Source organism: Polypterus senegalus, chromosome 9, assembly GCF_016835505.1.
Source record: "Polypterus senegalus isolate Bchr_013 chromosome 9, ASM1683550v1, whole genome shotgun sequence".
Lineage (NCBI taxonomy): Eukaryota > Metazoa > Chordata > Cladistia > Polypteriformes > Polypteridae > Polypterus > Polypterus senegalus.
This window is the reverse complement of record NC_053162.1, coordinates 41,047,269-41,069,531: the sequence shown is the minus strand read 5'-3', so window position 1 is coordinate 41,069,531 and position 22,263 is coordinate 41,047,269. Positions and strand designations below refer to the sequence as shown.

At 40.1% G+C, this 22,263-nt stretch overlaps 1 protein-coding gene across 4 annotated transcripts in view; it reads right to left on the bottom strand.

Annotated features, from left to right (window-relative positions):
* The window catches only part of psme3ip1 (proteasome activator subunit 3 interacting protein 1), a 116,513-nt gene that overhangs the window by 33,887 nt on the left and 60,363 nt on the right, over positions 1-22,263 (bottom strand). For all 4 annotated transcript variants that reach the window (XM_039762972.1, XM_039762971.1, XM_039762974.1 and 1 more), the window contains 2 exons: positions 4,912-5,010; positions 2,930-3,051 (listed from right to left, as the gene is read on the bottom strand). In XM_039762972.1, the coding sequence (XP_039618906.1) occupies positions 2,930-3,051; positions 4,912-5,010 (221 nt within the window). The remainder of the gene's footprint in view (positions 1-2,929; positions 3,052-4,911; positions 5,011-22,263) is intronic.

Genomic DNA, 22,263 nt, shown 5'->3' with positions numbered 1-22,263 from the left:
CTCTTGTAATTTCTTTCTTTACTTCGATTTCAATTTTCTTCAAAACTTTCTTCACTTGCTTAGAAGTCAATGGAAGGAGAACAATGAACAGAGCTCTTGCAGCCACGCTGCTTGCTAGCTTGCTTTCTCTCGCTCTCTCTCTCTTTCTCTCAGCACGCATAGCCTGCAGATAGGCAGGCAAACACTTGCAGCAATCTCCTCCTCCCTCCCCAGCAGACACGTGGAATTGGGGGATGGTTGGCTTGAACTTACTGGCTGCAGATAGGCAGGCAAACAGTGCAGCAATCTCCTCCTCCTCCTCCTCCTCCTCCTCCCTCCCCAGCAGGCACGTGCTCGCTCGCTCTTGCTCTCTCTCACTCTCTCACTCAGCTCAGCACAGCTCAGGCAGGCAGGCAAGGAAACTGGCTTGTTCAGATACCACGCGGGTTGTAAACCGAGGCAAAAGTTTGGCGAAGCTTTTGGTCGTGAACCGAGTTGTACGTGAACCGGGACGTTCGTGAACCGAGGTTCGACTGTGTGTATATATATATATATATATATATATATATACACATACAGTGGAACCCCGAGATACGAGTTTAATTCGTTCCAGCAGTAAGCTTGTATAGCGAATTTCTCGTATCTAGAACAAACTTCCCATTGAAAATGGAAATCCAGTTAATCCGTTCCGCACCCCCAAAAATATCAACATAAAAATCAATTTTCCTAACAAATAACACTGATAAATAATATATACAAGTGGAACCTTGGTTTGCAAGTAACTTGGTTTACGAGTGTTTTGCAAGACGAGCTAAATTTTTTAATTAATTTTGACTTGATAAACGAAGCGATGTCTTGCAATACAAGTAGTATGGATACACTTTGTCTGCTGAGCGCCATGTGAGCATACCTGAGCTGATGGTTCTCTCTCGCGCGCATCTCTCTCTCCTTATCTCTCTCGCTCGCGTCTCTCTCTCTCGCGCTAACGCACACGTCTCTCTCTCTCTCTCCTTATCTCTCTCGCTCACGCACACGTCTCCCTCTCTCTCTCTCTCTCTTCTTAAGGGCAATCGTCTCCATCTGCATGTCCGCGATATTTTTGGATACGCTTATACAGCAAACTGCTACAGCGAAACAATGAAATCACAAGTGCACAAACATGTAGATCCTCACGCTACGGGAGAACAAGGAACACTGAGTGAGCTGACGGGCTGGCAGCGCCAGCTTGGGTGAATCCCCGAGTCGAGGCGGATCAGGAAACGCGTCAAGCATAACCACAGCCTGGCTTGTGGCTTGTTACGTGAGCCAATGCTCGTATTTAGATCCAAATTTTTCGCTCATACTTTCCTCTTATCTTGAATTTCTCGTATACAGAGGTGATCGTAACTAGAGGTTCCACTGTATGTAGATACAGTATGTATGTATATGTATTGTGGACTATGCCCGGCAGTTTATCCCGCCCAAGACCCCCAAGCCGCCAGATGGAGCCCTCCCTGCAATGTGGAGATGCCTCGAATTCCAGCAGGGCATCATGGACTTTGGAGTTGTAATACACAGACCTGCTGGATAACGTCGGGGCCGCCAGGGGATGCTGCAGGGAGGCACAGAGACATTTGGTGTTCCTACAGCCCAGAAGTACTTGCAGGTCATGAGAACGGAAGGAATAAAGTGCTTCCAGGCTGAAGAAGAAAGAAGAGTTTTGATTTGACCCGAAGTGCTAGGAAGTCACATGGACTGCAGGTTAAGGAGCACTTCCGACAAAACAATTACATTGACAAACATTCCTTTTCTTTTTCATTACTTCTTTAACACACTACTTCTCCGCAGTGAAGCGCGGGTATTTTACTAGTATATATATAATCCTAAACCTAAAAGTGCGACACAAGTGCAACAATGACGTTTTTAAAGTACCATTTTGGGTCACGCTTTAAATTGGACTTATTTTAAAACCTACATATATATGTTTGGTATCATTCTTTTCAGAATTTATTGAACTTTAATGTGGTCATGTTAGATTTTTGGATTCTGTTTTTAAATTATAAACTAAAAAATATCAAGATTTCACGTCTCACGAGACAGGTCTTTGTGCCAAAAAATTTAACCACACCCAGGGCCAGAAATAAAACACAAGCAGTAGGACAGCTGTTGTACAGGCTTTTAAATGTTTGAACTGCCGCACAAGATGCAGATCACGCAGCAGGCCAGCAGCTGATGAAGCAAAGAGGAGGTAAAAAAAAAAACAATTTGTTTCCCATTGTATCACCATTTAGGAGGGGGTTTCGGAGGAGCGACCGCATATTCTTGGGGTGCATTCAGCCACCCTCTTCACAACGCGAGCAGCAGAGACACAAAGTGGCTGGCGAGGAAAACGAGCAGGGGGGAACCCCCTAGTATAATTATATCATTAAACATATTATATGCAGTAAGTAATGTGATTTCTTCACAAAAACCTCATATTTCACTTTCTAGGAAACTGTCTAAATATCCATTTCAAGCAAAGATGATTCATAATATGCTCGCTGCCCAACATCCAGCATGTTTTTAATGTATTCCTTAACTCAGCATATTGTTAAATAATTTAAGAAGATATACCAAATTTTCCAAAGTCAAAACTGGCTGAGCATCTACTATATTTTTTAAATGGCCAAAAAGCATGTTACTACAAACACTTATATCTTATGTGCTTAAAAAGACATGACTAATGTGATTGTTTGCTTTTGAAAGAGGTCAATCAGTCCAAAAATAAAGATGCCATATTAAAAAACTAACACCTTCTTTTCATTATAACTTACCTTGTACGAGGTTGATAATGATGGAACACTGACTGAGAATTAATAATCTATGTGCACTACATGAATAAGAAACTGAAAGATCTTCAATGCATCTGATAACATGTATACTGCAAGAAAAGTTATAAAATGTGCTAACTCATGAACTCAAGAAAGGATATTCTGTATTCATGCAGTTCTTTCATATCTTCATCTCTCCGTTGCTTCTCAATAAGTTGCTGTTGTCTGGAAACCTCGTCAAGAAAATTTGTTTCATCTTCATCAAGACCTTTTACCATATTTTCTGAAATATAAAATATGAACATAATTGTTTTGTTTACAACATTATTTTTTTAGTTCTTTACCATTGAGTGTTAAATACAAAAATTGTGAAATTAAAAACAAGACAAAATCTGAAACAGAAAACAATTGTTACCTTGATATGTATATTTATAAACCCACAAGGAAGTACACAAGTGTTAAGGCTACAACTTAGTCAATGTCACCCAAAAAGTCTACACAGTATGTAACTGGTAGTTGAAAGACAACCGTAAATTGTTATGTGTATTGTTGCTAAGGTTTTGTCTACTTTTAAGTCTCATTCACCTCAACTCATCCATTCATTTTACTACAGTTTGCCACAGTTGTAAAGACTACAAAACTCTATTTATTGCAGCTTCTTAGTACAGAAGAATCTAGGCACCCTGTTTATAGTTAGATTTTCTCATACAGAAGATTTGAAAACATATATATGAAATAAGTTTCTGTTCAACTGAAGCAATGCTGCTGAGAACAAATTTCTACTCAGACGAATTATGCTTCTCACACTTCATGTAAACTGGTAAAATAATAATACAGGACAACAATGAAACAGGAACATTTATCAGAAATTTTGCCCAAAAACAAAATGCATATACTAAAACTTATAAAATAAACCAAAGACTTAATTTTTTCAAAACTAAAGAACATTTCAACCTGCAGTTTTAAAAATGTAACTAAGTATTTCTAACATAGCATTAAAATGGAGGTGGAAAGTGTTCCTTATAAGCACTTTTGCTGTGCTCATGTATTAAAGAACAGGTGGGAAATACAAGCTTCCAAGTTGGAAATTTAAAGTGAATGCTCTACAGAGTTGGAACGGTTGGTCAGACAATTTTGAGAATATGAAGCTGGCAGAATTCTCTAAGCTGTGAGAAACTGTAACCGCTCACCTCAGTCAACTGTATAATGTAAAAAATATAACCTGATCAGCCAGATATGCAAATTTTGTGGTTGAATTGCATTTGGAGCAAAGTGATACACATTTAATATGTTTAACTGGCTCCTTAGTATCACAAGAAAATCATACTGTTCGTCTTGAAAAGCAAGTAACAAAAAAGCAGCAACATAGTATTTCTTCAAGATGACTGATTGGAAATTCATGGGAATGCACTTAAGTGGGAACGTGAAATGGTACAAGTTTGAGCTCCGAAAGCTCAGAGCATTTCAACATTGTACGTATTACTATATCCCTGGTAAGAAATATTCTCTGGGCACTTGCACTTGCATCTGAACATTAGGACTTCCCAAAGAATTATGGTTACACTAGAATTAAATATATCAGTTATCATTTATGTAAAGGTTTTTTTATGTGCTCCAAAAATGAACATTTATTTATTTACTGAACAAGTTGCATGGTGAATAAACCTTGGTCAGTAGGTCAGAATATTGTCAAAAAATTCCAAAGGAATGGAATATGTAGGTAACCAGCAAAATTAACTACTCATTAATTTTTTAACACATAAAAGCGGCAGCATAAGTGACATTTCACAAACACAAACAAGAAACAATACAGATGATGTATAGGATACCAATAACTTTGATCCAGCTTACATAAATGTAGGCTAAAAATACTGAATATGTAGTATCTTTAAATAACATTAAGATGTGTCGAGTGCTTCAGAAGAAAAAGAACAACTTCATTTCACACTATAAAATTACTTTATGTTAAACTGATACAACTTTTAATATTAAGTAAAACATTTAACTTTATTTAGGCGATAGTGAATCAATAAAATGTCTTACAAAATGCATTTCATTAGTGAGTAGAAGATATCTTTGCACCTATACATATACACAAAAATGTGTGTTTTACTGTGAAGAACAAAGCATCCTATTCACTTACTGAACTTAAATTGCTCTTCAAATTCCTGTTGCTTCTTGTCTTTTTGCTCCTGTAAACGCTCATACAGAGATCGAGGATCATAGACTTCTTCTGGACATTCTGTAAGAAACCGAACAAGAGACATTTGTTGAAAACCAGTTTAACATTGGATCACAAAGCATCAGTCTATGGGAAAATGTACATAATTTATAATACAACAAGTACTGACATTGCTGATAGCCCAGGTAGACACTGCAAAGTGGTTCTGAAAAATCCAGTTGCCTTCAAAAGTATACAACTGTAATACCATAAGTACTGTACCAAGAATATTTAAAAGGCAAACTGAGTTATTAAATTGTGTAAAGCTGGGTTTCCGAGGTCTCAATTTTTCAGACAAAATTCTTGGACATAAGTGAAATCTTTTCATTTATCAATTTGTCTTTCTAATCTACTATTATTTGAAAGAGTTTGCTCTCTGAAATGCTTATGAAATTAATGAAATTCTATGTTTTACCATCAAATAGCTACAGCTGCTATTTGCACACATGTAAATGAAGGCTGGATCATGACACTGAGGATAACACAGAAAGTCAGGGACTAAGATGGAATATAAAATAGTAAATGAATTATCAGACCACACTTCCCCTTACTCACAGCCAGCTCATGAGCCTACAAATTCTAGACATGTAATTAGGACAGAACAAAATAAAAGGCATCAAAATATTCTCTGCTCATCCCTGTAGCATGAACAGGCTGAACTGAAGGTTTAATCTTGTTCAGCCTTCAGGCAATTACTCTTCAGTATGCTTCAGGTCTGTCAGTTTAAAAATATCACTCATGGTCACCACCACAAAGGGAAGATTTCACAACTGACATGTTGAGTGCTAAACAACATAAATGTTCATGTTCTGAAGTACAGTTAAAACAAAATCTCTTATAATAGGTTAAAAAACTACATCCATCCATCCATCCATTCTCTTCCGCTTATCCGAGGTCGGGTCGCGGGGGCAGCAGCTTAAGCAGAGAGGCCCAGACTTCCTCTCCCCGCCACTTCTTCCAGCTCTTCCGGAGAATCCCATGCGTTCCCAGGCCAGCCGGGAGACATAGTCCCTCCAGCTGTCCTGGGTCTTCCCCGGGCCTCCTCCCGTTGGACGTGCCGAACACCTCACCAGGGAGGCGTCCAGGAGGCATCCTGATCAGATGCCCGAGCCACCTCATCTGACTCCTCTCGATGCGGAGGAGCAGTGGCTCTACTCTGAGCCCCTCCCGGATGACTGAGCTTCTCACCCTATCTTTAAGGGAAAGCCCAGACACCCTGCGGAGGAAACTCATTTCAGCCGCTTGTATTCGCGATCTCGCTCTTTCGGTCACTACCCATAGCTCATGACCATAGGTGAAGGTAGGAACGTAGATCGACTGGTAAATTGAGAGCTTTGCCTTACGGCTCAGCTCCTTTTTCACCACGACAGACCGATGCAGAGCCCGCATCACTGCGGATGCCGCACCGATCCGCCTGTCGATCTCACACTCCATTCTTCCCTCACTCGTGAACAAGACCCCGAGATACTTGAACTCCTCCACTTGGGGCAGGATCTCTCCCCCAACCCTGAGAGGGCACTCCACCCTTTCCGGCTGAGGACCATGCTCGGATTTGGAGGTGCTGATTCTCATCCCAGCCGCTTCACACTCAGCTGCGAACCGATCCAGAGAGAGCTGAAGATCACGGCCTGATGAAGCAAACAGGACAACATCATCTGCAAAAGCAGTGACCCAATCCTGAGTCCACCAAACCGACCCCTTCAACACCCTGGTTGCGCTTAGAAATTCTGTCCATAAAAGTTATGAACAGAATCGGTGACAAAGGGCAGCCCTGGCGGAGTCCAACTCTCACTGGAAACGGGCTCGACTTACTGCCGCAATGCGGACCAAGCTCTGACACCGTTGTACAGAGACCAACAGCTCTTATCAGGGGTCCGTACCCCATACTCCCGAGCACCCCCACAGGATTCCCGAGGGACACGGTCAATGCCTTTCCAAGTCCACAAAACACATGTAGACCGGTCGGGCAAACTCCCATGCACCCTCCAGGACTCTGCTAAGGGTGAAGAGCTGGTCCACTGTTCGCGACCAGGACTAAAACCACACTGTTCCTCCTGAATCCGAGGTTCACTATCCGACGGACCCTCCTCTCCAGAACCCCGAATAGACTTTTCCAGGGAGGCTGAGGAGTGTGATCCCTCTATAGTTGGAACACACCCTCCGTCCCCTTTTAAAGAGGGGACCACCACCCCGGTCTGCCAATCCAGAGGCACTGTCCCGATGTCCATGCGATGTTGCAGAGACGTGTCAACCAAGACAGTCCTACAACATCCAGAGCCTTAAGGAACTCCGGCGATCTCATCCACCCCGGGCCCTGCCACCAAGGAGTTTTTGACCACCTCGGTGACTTCAGTCCCAGAGATGGGAGAGCCCACCTCAGAGTCCCCAGGCTCTGCTTCCTCATTGGAAGGCATGTTAGTGGGATTGAGGAGGTCTTCAAGTACTCCTCCCACCACCCCAACGCCCCGAAGTCGAGGTCAGCAGCGCACCATCCCACCATATACGGTGTTGACACTGCACTGCTTCCCTCCTGAGACGCCGGACGGTGGACCAGAATCTCCTCGGCCGTCCAAAGTCGCTCTCCATGGCCTCCAAACTCCTCCCATGCCCGAAGTTTTGCCTCAGCAACAACCGAAGCCGCTGTTCGCTTGGCCTGCCGGTACCTATCAGCTGCCTCCAGAGACCCACAGGACAAAAAGTCCTATAGGACTCCTTCTTCAGCTTGACGGCATCCCTCACGCGGTGTCCACCAACGGGTTCGGGATTGCCGCCACGACAGGCACCACCACCTTGCGGCCACAGCTCCGTCAGCCGCCTCAACAATAGAGGCACGGAACATGGCCCATTCGACTCAATGTCCCCACCTCCCTCGGGACGGGTTGAAGTTCTGCCGGAGGTGGGAGTTGAAGCTACTTCTGACAGGGGACTCTGCCAGCCGCTCCCAGCAGACCCTCACAACACGCTTGGGCCTACCAGGTCTGACCGCATCTTCCCCCACCATCGAAGCCAACTCACCACCAGGTGGTGATCAGTTGACAGCTCCGCCCCTCTCTTCACCCGAGTGTCCAAGACATATGGCCGCAAGTCCACGACACCACCACAAAGTCGATCATCGACCTGAGGCCTAGGGTGTCCTGGTGCCAAGTGCACATATGAACACCCTTATGCTTGAACATGGTGTTCGTTATGGACAATCCGTGACGAGCACAGAAGTCCAATAACAAAACACCGCCGGGTTCAGATCGGGGCCATTCCTCCCAATCACGCCCTTCCAGGTCTCACTGTCATTGCCCACGTGAGCATTGAAGTCTCCCAGCAAAACGAGGGAATCCCCAGAAGGTATGCCCTCTAGCAACCCTCCAGAGACTCCAAAAGGGTGGATACTCCAAACTGCTGTTCGGCATACGCACAAACAACAGTCAGGACCCTTCCCCACCCGGCGGAGGGAGGCCACCCTCTGCCCACCGGGTAAACCCCAATGCACAGGCTCCAGTCGGGGCAATAAGTATGCCCACACCTGCTCGGCGCCTCTCACCGGGCAACTCCAGAGTGGTAGAGAGTCCAGCCCCTCTTAAGGAGATTGGTTCCAGAGTCCAAGCTGTGCGCCGAGGTGAGTACAACTATATCTAGCCGAACCTCTCGACCTCGCGCACTAGCTCAGGCTCCTTCCCCTTCAGAGAGGTGACATTCCACGCCCCAAGAGCCAGGTTCTGTAGCCGAGGATCAGACCGCCAAGGTCCCGCCGCCACCACCCAACTCACACTGCACCCAACCTCCTTGGCCCCTCCCATAGGTGGTGAGCCCATGGGGAGGAGGACCCACGTTACCTCTTCGGCTGTGCCCGCCGAGCCCCATGGGTGCAGGCCCGCCACCAGGCGCCGCCATCGAGCCCCACCTCCAGGCCTGGCTCCAGAGGGGGCCCGTGACCAGCGTCCGGCAAGGGAAAGCGTTGTCCACAGTTTTATTTTCATTGGAGGTTTATTGAACCGCTCTTTGTCTCATCCCTCACCTAGGACCAGTTTGCCTTGGTGGTTCTACCAGGCATAAAGCCCCGGACAACATAGCTCCTAGGATCATTGGGACACGCAAACCCCTCCACCACGATAAGGTGACGGTTCAAGGAGGAGTAAAAAACTACATGTATATACAATATGTCTCTCTATTATATAAAAAAAAATCTTGGGACAAGAAAAGACTTTTTCAGAGAGATAATTTCACGTCCCACGAGAGGAGACTTTGTGCCAAGCGATGAATTGAAAAACCTAACAGGTCCAAGAGGGGGCGAAAATAAAAGACAAAGAGTAGAAGACAAAGTAGAACATTGTAGAGAGGTTTAAAAAACACTAGCGATACACATGCAGAGCAGGTTAGAGATTTTAAAAGTACTAAAATTCCAAAATCTAAAAAAACTTTTAGTAAATATCGCATTAGCGATAACAAATGGAAATTATTGCTTGGTGAAATAATGTAACAGCAAAAAGAGATTGAATATATGGACATAGGTAACATGACAGAAGTATGTAGGCATTGTTTGGCTTTAAAGTTTAAGTCAGAGACTTGTAGATCGTCTAATTCGTATTGACATCATGGAAAAGTAGTGCTTCTTCCCAATGAAGAGGTGTATCCACAAGAAATAAAAGATTTGTTATTTGGTGAAAAAGAAACCCACAAAAACTTTACAGTAATCCCTCCTCGATCGCAGGGGTTGCGTTCCAGAACCAATGCGATAAGTGAAAATCAGCGAAGTAGAAACCATATGTTTGTATGGTTATTTTTATATATTTTAAGCCCTTATAAACTCTCCCACACTGTTTATAAATATTCCCCGCAGAGTTATACAGCATAATCCCTTTGTATTCTCTTAGATATTAGGTAAGATTCATTGAAATTATGTATATAAACACACTGTTTATATACAGTAAAACCTAATATTATTTTAAAGATATTGAGTGTCTCCGATATTACATATGTTACAGCCATTACAATAGACAGGCCACCAGCAATAAATACGCACAATGCAAGAAAAATAGTATACAGTAAATGTGTGTACAGTGCCACTAAACGTACGTACATGTACTATGTCCGATAATAATGAGTTTAATTTTACTGCACAACAAAGGAGAGCGTTACAGCCCTTAAAGGAGCCACTTCAGGTGATTGTGTAGCACTGCCGTTGTTCTTCTTCTGGCAGTCTTCAATCCAAATCCCTAAAGCAGATTCCATCCAGACTACTGCCTTATTACATCCACTTACAACTCGTTTTGCACCCTGGTTAAAAGGACACTGCGGCCGTAGATCTTATATTCCTTTCCTACTTTTTAATAAAAAGAATCGTAGCTTTCAACAAATCCAAAACGTTTTCCTTTTCGGCAATCGTTAACATCTTCTGTTTGCGCTTGGGCATGGCCCCTGAAGCAGTAGCAGATCGTTTTGGAGCCATAATGAAGGGCTTGACTATGCACAAAGATAAACACAAAAGAGCACAACTCTTTACACAGCGAAACACGTTGATGCTGAATGAGCGAGACGAGACTTCCTGGTTAACACTGCATTCAGCACACAGGAACTTAACTGCGTGCTCTGATTGGTTAGCTTCTCAGTCAGGAGAACTTAACTGCATGCTCTGATTGGTTAGCTTCTCAGTCATGCGCTAATAGCGTCCCCTGTATGAAATCAACTGGGCAAACCAACTGAGGAAGCATGTACAGGAAGTAAAAAGACACATTGTCCACAGAACCCGCGAAGCAGCGAAAAATCTGCGTTATATATTTAGTTATGCTTTCATATAAAATCCGCGATAGAGTGAAGCCGCGAAAGTCGAAGCGCAATATAGCGAGGGATTACTGTATTTATATGATTTAGGACCATACGCTATTACTACCTGTGGTCCCGCAACAATTAAAGCTACTACAAGTTTAAATTCAAAGAAACCACAATTAAGTCAGGTTTATATTTATGATCATGGAGAAGCGATGGAACGTAAAATCAAAAGAGTTAAACGATCTGATGTATTAGAAATTCTACAGCCAACAATGGATACAAATCCATATGTCCAAAAGTATCGCACTTTACACAAAATGTATCTGAAAAACACAGACAAAGAAGTTTTCTTGGATTTCTATATGAATCTGAAATATCACGCTCACATATATAATAAACCAACATGTGACGAAATATCAGTAATAATAGTTTCGAAGGACAGAGCTATCAAAGAAAGAGTTGATATTCATGTTTATCCAAAAGCACAGCACGATTCGCAAGCAGCAGACCCGGGAAATGACTAGCGTGTAGGGCCCGCACGGGGTTGTCGAGCGAAGCGAGCAAGTACAACCTGAATTTGAATGCCTTCCTAAAAGGCAAGTTGAAAAGAAGGCAATAAGAAAACAAGGCTAATTTATTAATTCTCAAATTGGCATAGTACATGAGACACAGACATGTCAAAGGAAAAAATAATTGAAATGACTGTTGACTTTGAATGCACCGCTAAAAATTGATTTAATTGAAAGAATAAGCATCTCTTAAATGGGCATACATTAAAACTTGTGTTAAAACTCCGAAAGCATTTTTGGGTTACAAAAAGTGTGGCACCACAGAAAGGTTGGAAAACATTACTTTACTTACAGCTTTGCTCCTGGCATGCTATAAAAGATCTCCATAGCTGCTATCTTGCTTAAAAACTGACACAGTGCATTACTTGGATGGTTATTTTGCATTCTTTGCACAAATTAGCAAAGATATTGGGTAGGGATAATCATTACACTACTATTCCATAGAATTTTGTCATTATATTATGGCAGCACTGTAAGCTACCTGACACACCGTCGAGTTAAATACAGAGGTACTAGAGATTTACGTTGGTTTTGTGTCACTCAAAGATAACTTATTTAGCACTTATGTGATATGAAATTTGTTCGATCTTCTTACAGAAACATGAAATGGGAAAAAAGCACCATCTTTACCTTCACAAATTTTCTCTAGCTTTGCACCAGGACTGCCATAAACTCCCCCTACCCACCCCTTTCCTTCCCCTCCCTTGCACTCATGTCAGTATGTATAAAATCAGGAAAATGAACACCAGTGCTAAATATTGACATGTGGCGTATCAATATGAACTGTATAATATTAAATCTTTAAATAAAAATGTAATATCAAAAAATGTTTAAAGGTAGAATATAAATACAGTACTGAATGTGTATGTAATTATTTATGTACACACTTAACTTTTTTATATTATTGTTTTGTAATTAAAATTACATGAAAATGGCACCCTTACAAAAGCACTGCCTGATGCATTTGCTTTGTTGTAAGCCCTGGATGCAACAATATTTTTTAACGCATTAAACAGGCTACATTAAGCTCAAAAAATTAACATGTTAAATTTCCCAGGCCATATAAATAGCAGTAGTGAAAAATATACAAAACAAATATATATAAACTGGATAAATGGTAGATATTGGGTGGATGAAGTTTAGTCAGAGATAAATCAGGCACAAAATGTTTTATGTGTCAAGTGGTCTTTGACTTAAGTGACCAGTTCACATTTCCACAATGGTAGTAACGGAAACAGATGTTTATTTGGGTGAATGTAGCATTTGATTATATTTACAGCACATTACCTGACCCGTGATGTATAAAGGACCTAAAAGGAGTCCAGTTTCAGACCTACAATCTCTTCTGCTGTTTTAAGTTGCAAACAAGAAATGTGTTGCTGAGCTTCATTGATAAAAGTAGTTACATTTTCCTCTCTATTCAGATGGTGAAGAATACTGTAGTTGTTCCACGAAATGTAAATGATCCCACTCTGTGTAACATCATTTATAACTAGAGGTATATGGGGTGAGGAGTGTCTCATAAAATCTACAACCATTTCCACTCTTTTCAAGGTATTCCAGTTAAGATTTGTGAAGGTTCATCAAATGGCCAGAAAATCCACCTTTCTCTGATATGGCAACTCATCCCTGTCTGCGATCAGCCCAATCAGGGTGGTGTCATTAGCAAAATTTCAGCAATTTAACAGAAGGGTCACGGTAGATGCAATTATTGGTGTAAACAGAGAAAAGGAGAGAAGACTGAAATCCCTGAGGGGATTTTGTGCTCAGGATAAGGGACCTGACTGATATTCACCAATCTTCACTGCCTGATGTTTATTCCTTAGAAAGACAGAGATTCAGAGCCATTATGGCCTAGTCCAGATTCATAATGAGAAGTTTTCTATGGACAGAAACTCTGTTATGACTATGTTAAATGCAGAACTGAAATCCACAAATAAGATCCTGGTATAAGCAGATGGGGTACCTAAAAGCTGCAAGATGTACAGTTAGGTCCATAAATATTTGGACAGAGACAACTTTTTTCTTATTTTGGTTCTGTACATTACCACAATGAATTTTAAATGAAACAACTCAGATGCAGTTGAAGTGCAGACTTTCAGCTTTAATTCAGTGGGTTGAACAAAAAGATTGCATAAAAATGTGAGGCAACTAAAGCATTTTTTTAAAACAATCCTTCATTTCAGGGGCTCAAAAGTAATTGGACAATTGACTCAAAGGCTATTTCATGGGCAGCTGTGGGCAAGTCCGTCGTTATGTCATTATCAATTAAGCAGATAAAAGGCCTGGAATTGATTTGAGGTGTGATGCTTGCATGTGGAAGATTTTACTGTGAACAGACAACATGCAGTCAAAGGAGCTCTCCATGCAGGTGAGAGAAGCCATCCTTAAGCTGCGAAAACAGAAAAAAACCCATCCAATATTACGAGTGGCAAAATCTACAGTTTGGTACATCCTGAGAAAGAAAGCAAGCACTGGTGAACTCAGCAACGCAAAAAGACCTGGACGTCCACGGAAGACAACAGTGGTGGATGATCGCAGAATCATTTCCATGGTGAAGAGAAACCCCTTCACAACAGCCAACCAAGTGAACAACACTCTCCAGCGGGTAGGTGTATCGATATCCAAGTCTACCATAAAGAGAAGACTGCATGAAAGTAAATACAGAGGGTGCACTGCAAGGTGCAGGCCACTCATAAGCCTCAAGAATAGAAAAGCTAGACTGGCCAGCACAGTTCTGGAAAAACATTCTTTGGACAGATGAAACCAAGATCAACCTCTACCAGAATGATGGCAAGAAAAAAAAAGTATGGAGAAGGCGTGGAACAGCTCATTATCCAAAGCATACCACATTGTGTTAAAAAAAATACTTTAGCTCCCTCACATTTTAATGCAATCTTTTTGTTCAACCAACTGAATTAAAGCTGAAAGTCTGCACTTAACTGCATCTGAGTTGTTTCATTTAAAACTCACTAGCAAAATACCCGCACTTCACAGCGGAGAAGTAGTGTGTTAAAGAAGTTATGAAAAAGAGAAGGAAACATTTTAAAAATAACATAACATGATTGTCAATGTAATTGTTTTGTCACTGTTATGAGTGTTGCTGTCATCAAGGATTTGATTATCATTATTTCTTTCAATCAGGTTCGTATTTGGAGGACGTGTTGTGTTCAAGTTACATTCTGTGTTTGTCAACCGTTGCATTCCCGGTATTAACTTGTGAATTTGCCTGAGAATATTTAGCGGCAGCATGTCTATGAACTTGTGGAATCGCCTGCGAGTATTTAGCGACAGCGTCTCTATGAACTTGTGGATTTGCCTGCAAGTATTTGGCGGCAGCGTCACAAAGTTGTTTCCGTCTCGCTGCATCAGAAAATGTACCACGACATCTGACACGCCTCCTTTTTACTGTTTTCTCACAGCTTGGATTGCTGCTGTCATAATCATTTGAGTTTCACGGTTTGTTTCAATTACGTTAGTATTTTGTGTTGAAGTGACATTCGGCATCAGTCAAGCGTTGTAATCATACAGCCATCTTCATCGATAACTTCGCATCCAGCTTTTGAGAGTTGAAACATTCATAAACATCAAAGTGTCCACTACTCAAATAGTCACCTGTGAATCTAAGATGTTTAAGAGGCATTGGCGGTTATCCAACGGTGGTAAACGAAGACGTTAATCTCTGCTTTCACATTTCATCCGCAACTACCCTGGTGTTTTCAATTCCTGAAAACTGAGACTTCTGAAAGTGCTCTAAGGAGCCATACACTTCTGAAATGCAGCCTTATTATTGTAATATGGAGAAGCAAAAATGCTAATTTTTGAAAACGCAGACTCAAATCACACTTTGATTGGTTTGTGCCTATTATGTGGCCCTTCCCTTACTGGATTCAGCTCAATACAATGTCTCATTATCCATGAAAGAAAACCATATTCCAACACAGTGGGCAAAGAAGAGTTGCTTTCCATGGAGAAGCTCCTAACTTGGAATAAATACATAAACTCACACATTTTGGTCTGTAAACTCACCACAATGACTATAAAGAAAGAAAATTAAAAAGAAAGAAAGGTTTTCACTTGGCTGTCACAGTTACAGTGAGGCATTATGCAGATGTATTCCTGTTGGTATAAAGGAGCCCCAGTAGCGGGTGAGAAGCCTGCCATTTTAATTAACTTGTGGATTCAGTAGGCCTCTCTTGAAGCCAGCACTCCACAGCATAGAAATTCACACTGACCATCACAGATATGCAAGATGTGAACGATGTCGCTTGACACATTGTTACATAGTTCCTGAATGTTCTGAGACCAGTTCAACCAGTCATTAATCTGGACCACCCCACATATGCACTTGTAGGAGTGTACCACCTCTACATCCACTTCTTCAACAGTGACTGAACACAGAGGCTCTTTGGTGAGGCAAAAGTCAATAACCAGTTTCTTGGTTTGCTGATGTTAACATACAGATCACCTTCTTTGCACCAAGAAACAGAGTTCTCCAATTGACTACTCTGTCTTATTGCCTTTATTAATACATCCATTAAGTGCAGAATCATTTGAAACTTTCTGCAATTGACAATGACCTGTTTTTATATTTGTAGTCAGAGGTGTACAAAGTAAAGAAAAAAGGAGACAGGACTGTTCCTTGTGGTGCTCCAGTTTTGCTCACAACTTTATCAGAAACAAAGACCTTGAGTTGCACAAACTGTATGCATCTAAATTGTGATTTGTGTAGTTTGAATGCTGCATACATGCACAAAAGACAGTTGTGCTTGAAAGTTTGTGAACCCTTTAGAATTTTTCTATATTTCTACATAAATATGACCTAAAACATCATCAGATTTTAACTCAAGTCTTAAAAGTAGATAAAGAGAAGCCAGCTAAACAAATGAGACAAAAATATTATACTTGGTCATTTATTTATTAAGGAAAATGATCGAATATTACATATTTGAGAGTGGCAAAAATATGTGAACTTCTAGGATTAGCAGTTAGTTTGAAGGTGAAATTTGAGTCAGGTGTTTTCAATCAATGGGATGACAATCAGGTGTGAGTGGGCACCCGGTGTTATTTAAAGTCTGCTCTTCACAACACATGTTTGTGGAAGTGTATCATGGCACGAAGAAAGGAGATTTCTGAGGACCTCAGAAAAAGAGTTGTTGATGCTCATCAGGCTGGAAAAGGTTACAAAACCATCTCGAAAGAGTCTGGACTCCACCAATCCACAGTCAGACAGATTGTGTACAAATGGAGGAAATTCAAGACCATTGTTACCCTCCCCAGGAGTGGTCAACCAACAAAGGTCACTCCAAGAGCAAGGCGTGTAATAGTCGGCGAGGTCACAAAGGACCTCAGGGTAACTTGTAAGCAACTGAAGGCCTCTCTCGCATTGGCTAATGTTCATGTTCATGAGTCCACCATCAGGAGAACACTGAACAACAGTGGTGTGCATGGCAAAGTTGCAAGGAGAAAGCCACTGCTCTCCAAAAAAAACATGGCTGCTCGTCTGCAGTTTGCTAAAGATCACGTGGACAAACCAGAAGGCTACTGGAAGAATGTTTTGTGGACGGATGAGACTAAAATAGAACTTTTTGGTTTAAATGAAAAGCGTTATGTTTGGAGAAAGGAAAACACTGCATTCCAGCATAAGAACCTTATCCCATCTGTGAAACATGATGGTGGTAGTATCATGGTTTGGGCCTGTTTTGCTGCATCTGGGCCAGGACGGCTTGCCTTCATTGATGGAACAATGAATTCTGAATTATATCAGAGAATTCTAAAAGAAAATATCAGGACATCTGTCCATGAACTGAATCTCACACACATACACATTTTATATATATATATATATATATATATATATATATATATATATATATATATATATATATATATATATAGGTTTTTAGTTTGATAGTGTATATTAATTATTTTTAATCAGTAAAGCACCTTATGATGGTTCATACTGTTGGGGAGTAGGTTTAAAATCTATAACTATTTAATGTCTAAAAATAAAAAAACGACACATTCCAGATTTTAAGTATATTAATCACAAAATTTAGTTTTGTCAGGCAACAATTTTGCCACAGTAATTGAATGGGGGGTGTGCTTTTATATCTACAATAGCATTGACAGATATGTAAGAGGATTTTTTCTGTTATGAATTAAAAAAATGCAAAACTCAAAATTAAGTCATTCTAACTTTAAAATGAATTCATACTTCTTATCTGCATGCATAGTAATTCAGGTATCAAAGGCTGATGAGCGCTAAAATAGTCTTAAATGTATAAAACACCAAGAGGAGAGAAACTGAAGGCAGGCTCCAGAATAAAAGAAGATTATTATCCAAGTAATTATGCATGCAGCTGAAATTTTACATTGAGATGTTAATTGAAGACTCTGGTGGGCCTCATAATCTTAAAGAAAGTAAAGAAGATTCAGCTCTTAAGCACTGTTTTCACTTCCACACTGAAACTAGTCAATTAAGTTTTAATGAATACACTTGAAACTGCCATTGAAGTTTATAGGGCAGTGTTGCCTGGGCTAGTTTTCACCTCAAATGATAAATAAGTTGATCTAAATAATAACACTGATCTATTTCCTAGTCTGTGCACACTGTGCTTTTTAGAATATTAATGTAAGGAAATCCTGATCATGCATCAACAATTATCACTGTAATCTAAAGCAAATTCAACCCCTTTGACCTGAAGTTAGTATAAAGGTCATCATCCTCTTGTGTGTCATAAAAGGTGACCTAAGGAAGCTAATGTGAGGAAAGACACCCAGCCCTAAAAATTCTGCTCCAATACCCCTTTATGATCAGATGAAAAGAAGATAGTTACGGAGCAATGTATGCTAGAGCCTCCAATCTGCCTAAATCAAAGAGAAAGTTAAGGAACCGAATCAAACCACATGTTTTTGTATCTCGATCACTGACTAAGAAAAATAGTGAAAGAAAGGATGACTTGGAACATTTGGGAGTATGGCTCATATCAAGACATCAGGTTTTTGGAGAAGGTAATGAATACGGTTGATGGAGAGCTACAGAAAAGAATCAGAGATCAAGTGAACTTTAGAAAAATTAAGTTTCATTTCATGTCTGGGAGGGGAAAAACAGACAAGAAAAAATGCACGAATTGTATCCAGTGAAGGAAAAGAAGCTGCAATATTCATATTTAGATCTGGATAAAGTATTTGACAGGGTGCCAGGACAGATGGTGAGCTGAGCATTGAGAAAGGTGTGGAAAAATGATAAGTTTCTGCATTGATGTCAATGTATAAAGAAAAATAATCAGTGGTCTGGATAGCAGATGTTAATAGTAAAAGTTCTGAAGTGAAGACGGGATACACCAAGGATCTGTTCTGTGTGTGTTTATGTGTGATAGTTATAGAGATAGTGACCAGAGAAGTATGTTGAAATGAAAGAGGGGATACAGAAATAGAAAGCTAGTTTGGAAGCAAAAGTCCTCAAGTTAAATACAGACAAGATCAAGATGATGGAGGCAAAGGGGCTGGAGGGATGTAAAAGGTGTGCATAGCCATACATTGTCCTTGGTAAAGGTTTATTGGTGTGAGGTGAAGTCTGCAGGTGTCAAGTGCATCCTTTTGTTTGTAGAAAGTATAGGGGAGGTTCCTATGGCAGGACACTAAGGCGCTTCATAAGTAGTAGTAGTAGAGTAGTAGTAGTAGTAGTAGTAGTGTAAATTTAAAGAAAGTTAATTTCTGCTAGTTAGGAGACATGTAAAATGCAAATGGAGGTGAGGGCATATCAGTGATTCCCAGGCTAACAGATACATGAAAAAGACTCCAGGAACTAACAACCATTTTGACTTCTAAACAAGTCCCTCTGGCTCTGATGGTTTGTATAATGATAGCTTTTATGATAACTATGTGAAGAGAACTATACATTTTGTGAATGACCAGTAAACGAGGAACATGCAGAAAAAGATGGAAAGAAAGAAGCATGTTTTAGTCACTTGTTTGCAAGTCTTAAATCGTACCAACACGTTTTAAAGACGTTATCAATAAAAACTATTAAAGCATTGACCTTAAAATAAGAGAAAATTACCTTTGTATAGAAGTAGGTAGATGTCTGCACTTTCAGTCAATTAGGCTAGTTGAATTAGAGATTACTGCTTCACACTACACTTTTTGGATGCTTTTATTTGCAGAATACTTTCAGCTATTACAGTACAAAATGCCTGGGGACAAGTCAGTGAAAAGATCTGTTAACAGCAATGTAGCAAAGAAAGCCACTGATGAAAAAATGTGTGCCAGGGCTCTCAAGTGTCAACATGACATTGGATGGAGCAGAGGATTACCTGCATACACCAACAGTGCAATTCAAAAATTGGTAAAAATAAACCCTACTATCAAATCAGTCTCGTTCTTGACTGCAGGAAATGTTAGTCTTTTTTTACTAAGGGAATGCATTCCAAAATGATGCAAGGTAGTGACTTTTTTTCTGGATTCAAGAGAACACTAGTCACAATTGCACTGTCAGAATCCATTATCAAGATTAACTAGCCCACATAAAAGTAATCAGGGAACAAAGCAACACAGATAACTAAAAAAGCAATTAAAATTATGACAAAAATATGTTTGGATAACAAGCCTTCACACAAAGATAGCAAAGACAGCATTTCAATAATGCTACATAAAGTCAGAGGATACCTGAAGAGTGGAGAAGTGTACTGGTACTGGTTTTTAAGAATAAGGGGGATGTACTATAATAACTACAGGGGGATAAATGATGTGCTGCAGCATGAAGTTATGGGAAAGACTACTGGAAGCTAGGTTAAGAAGGTCGGTGATTAGTAAGCAGTAGTATGGTTTCATGCCAGGAAAGAGCACCACAGATGCGATGTTTGCTCTGAGGGTATTGATGGAGAAGTATAGGAAAGGCCAGAAGGAGTTGCATTGCATTTTTGTGGACCAGGAGAAAGCACGACAGGGTGCTTAGAAAGGAGTTGTGGAATTGTATGAGGAAGTCTGGAGTGACAGAAAAGTATGTAAGAGTTGTACAGTATATGTACGAGGGAAGTGTGACAGTGGTAAAGTCTGCGGTAGGAGAGACAGATGCATTCAGTGTGGAGGTGGGATTACATCAGGGATCGGTTCTGAGCCCTTTCTTATTTGCAATGGTGATGGACAGGTTAACAAATGAGAGTAGACAAGAGTCCCCATGGTATGATGTTTGCTGATGACATTGTGATCTATAGGGAGAGTAGGGAGCAGGGTAGGGAGACCCTGGAGAGGTGGAGGGGAGAGGAATTTCAAAAACAGAGTTTACCTCACATGCATTTATTGGTTACTTTGCAAAATAAATTACTAACTGCTGATGATGTAGATCATTTTGTCTGTGCTGAAATTCCAAACAGAGAAACCTAACGTGAATTATGGTACAAAGTCATTAAACACGTCTCACCGACCTCATTATAATGATTCAGCATATTGGGACTCGAAAGATTCCAAATATTGTTTTTACAGAAATTCTGAAATAAAAGTGAAACTAATGAAATAGCAAAAATTCAAAGAAAAAAAAAAATCTTAAAAGTGTGTACCCAGAAAACCAAACACGGAGGTTGGCAAGCAAAGCCCCCTAGTGGAAAATAAAAGAAAAAGTTCTTCAATGCAAATATGCACCATTGGTCCTCCTAAAAGGGAACTAAAACACTGTCTGTACATTATATTTATCACTTTTAAATTTTAATTTTTTTGATTACAGCTCAATGATATTAATTATTTTGTGTTTAAGTCGTTATTTAGCTGGTTTGGCTGCATTTCCCTACTTGATCAAGGGTATTAGCATTTCCCAGTTTTTCCAAAATGTTGTGTACAGATGGATCAGAGTTGTTGTACATATAAGCAAGTTCTACCATCAAGTTTTTATTTCATAAATCCCAATGTTTGTGTGGAAAGCTACATATGCTCAATTCAAGCCTCTTTTTGTACATTGCAAGTTTTATAAATATGCCCCTACTATTCGGACAATATTAAGTTGTTCAGATTCTCATTGGAAAATGCCAATGAGCTCTTCTGTGCAAACTGGCACAAGTATAGTTCATGGCAGCAAGAGGCACTCCTGATGGAAACGATACTTTAAAAAAATGACCGAGTACAGCATTCTCTTTGTAGATAGTACCTTACACTGGAGGTATGTGCCTTTTTATTTTCTACTTTTCTTATGAAGAATTCTACATATAGACTTAGGGTAGTAAAAAAGGATAATGGACATTAAAAACTGCAGTAAGACACCATTGGACAAAGCTGGGGAAGTAGACACATAGAGAGCTTTGTAACCCTGAGAAAATCAAAATGGTTAAAAGCATACTGGGACAAATTGTGAAATAATTACTGAAAATCCAAATTATCTTTAAGTTTTGTAATGCATGTGAAATGCTGCACAATTTTTTTCTTCTCTTTGTGAAGGAAAGGTTAGAAAATGGCTACTACACTTTGTTTTAGAACTGCAGAGTTTAACAGTTAAACTATTCGTGTAAGCATAACAACAAACCATGACAGAACTGTTTATTATGATGCAATTAAATAGAATGGACACCAATGTTTGTTTTAAAATAACATTTTGACTAAGAATTAGAAAGCACAAATCACATCAGAGCATCTTAAATTTACATTAAATTAATATTATGTTGTAGAATAACATTTCGTCAATACTGTATCTGTGAGGGATGATACAAATATCTCAGCCAGAACTACAATAATTTAAATTGCAATTAGTTTCTTTTTTCAACTTTACTTGTCCCTAAAAGCAAACTATCAGATGAAAGGATACAATTACTATATTTATTTATATAAACACCACTACTATATAACTATTGGAGCTATTGTCACAACAGAACAATAAAACACAGAGAACAACAATAAATTCTTATCTTAAAGGAGTAATTAGAAGAACATCAGTTCACAAGACCTTTTATTGTATATA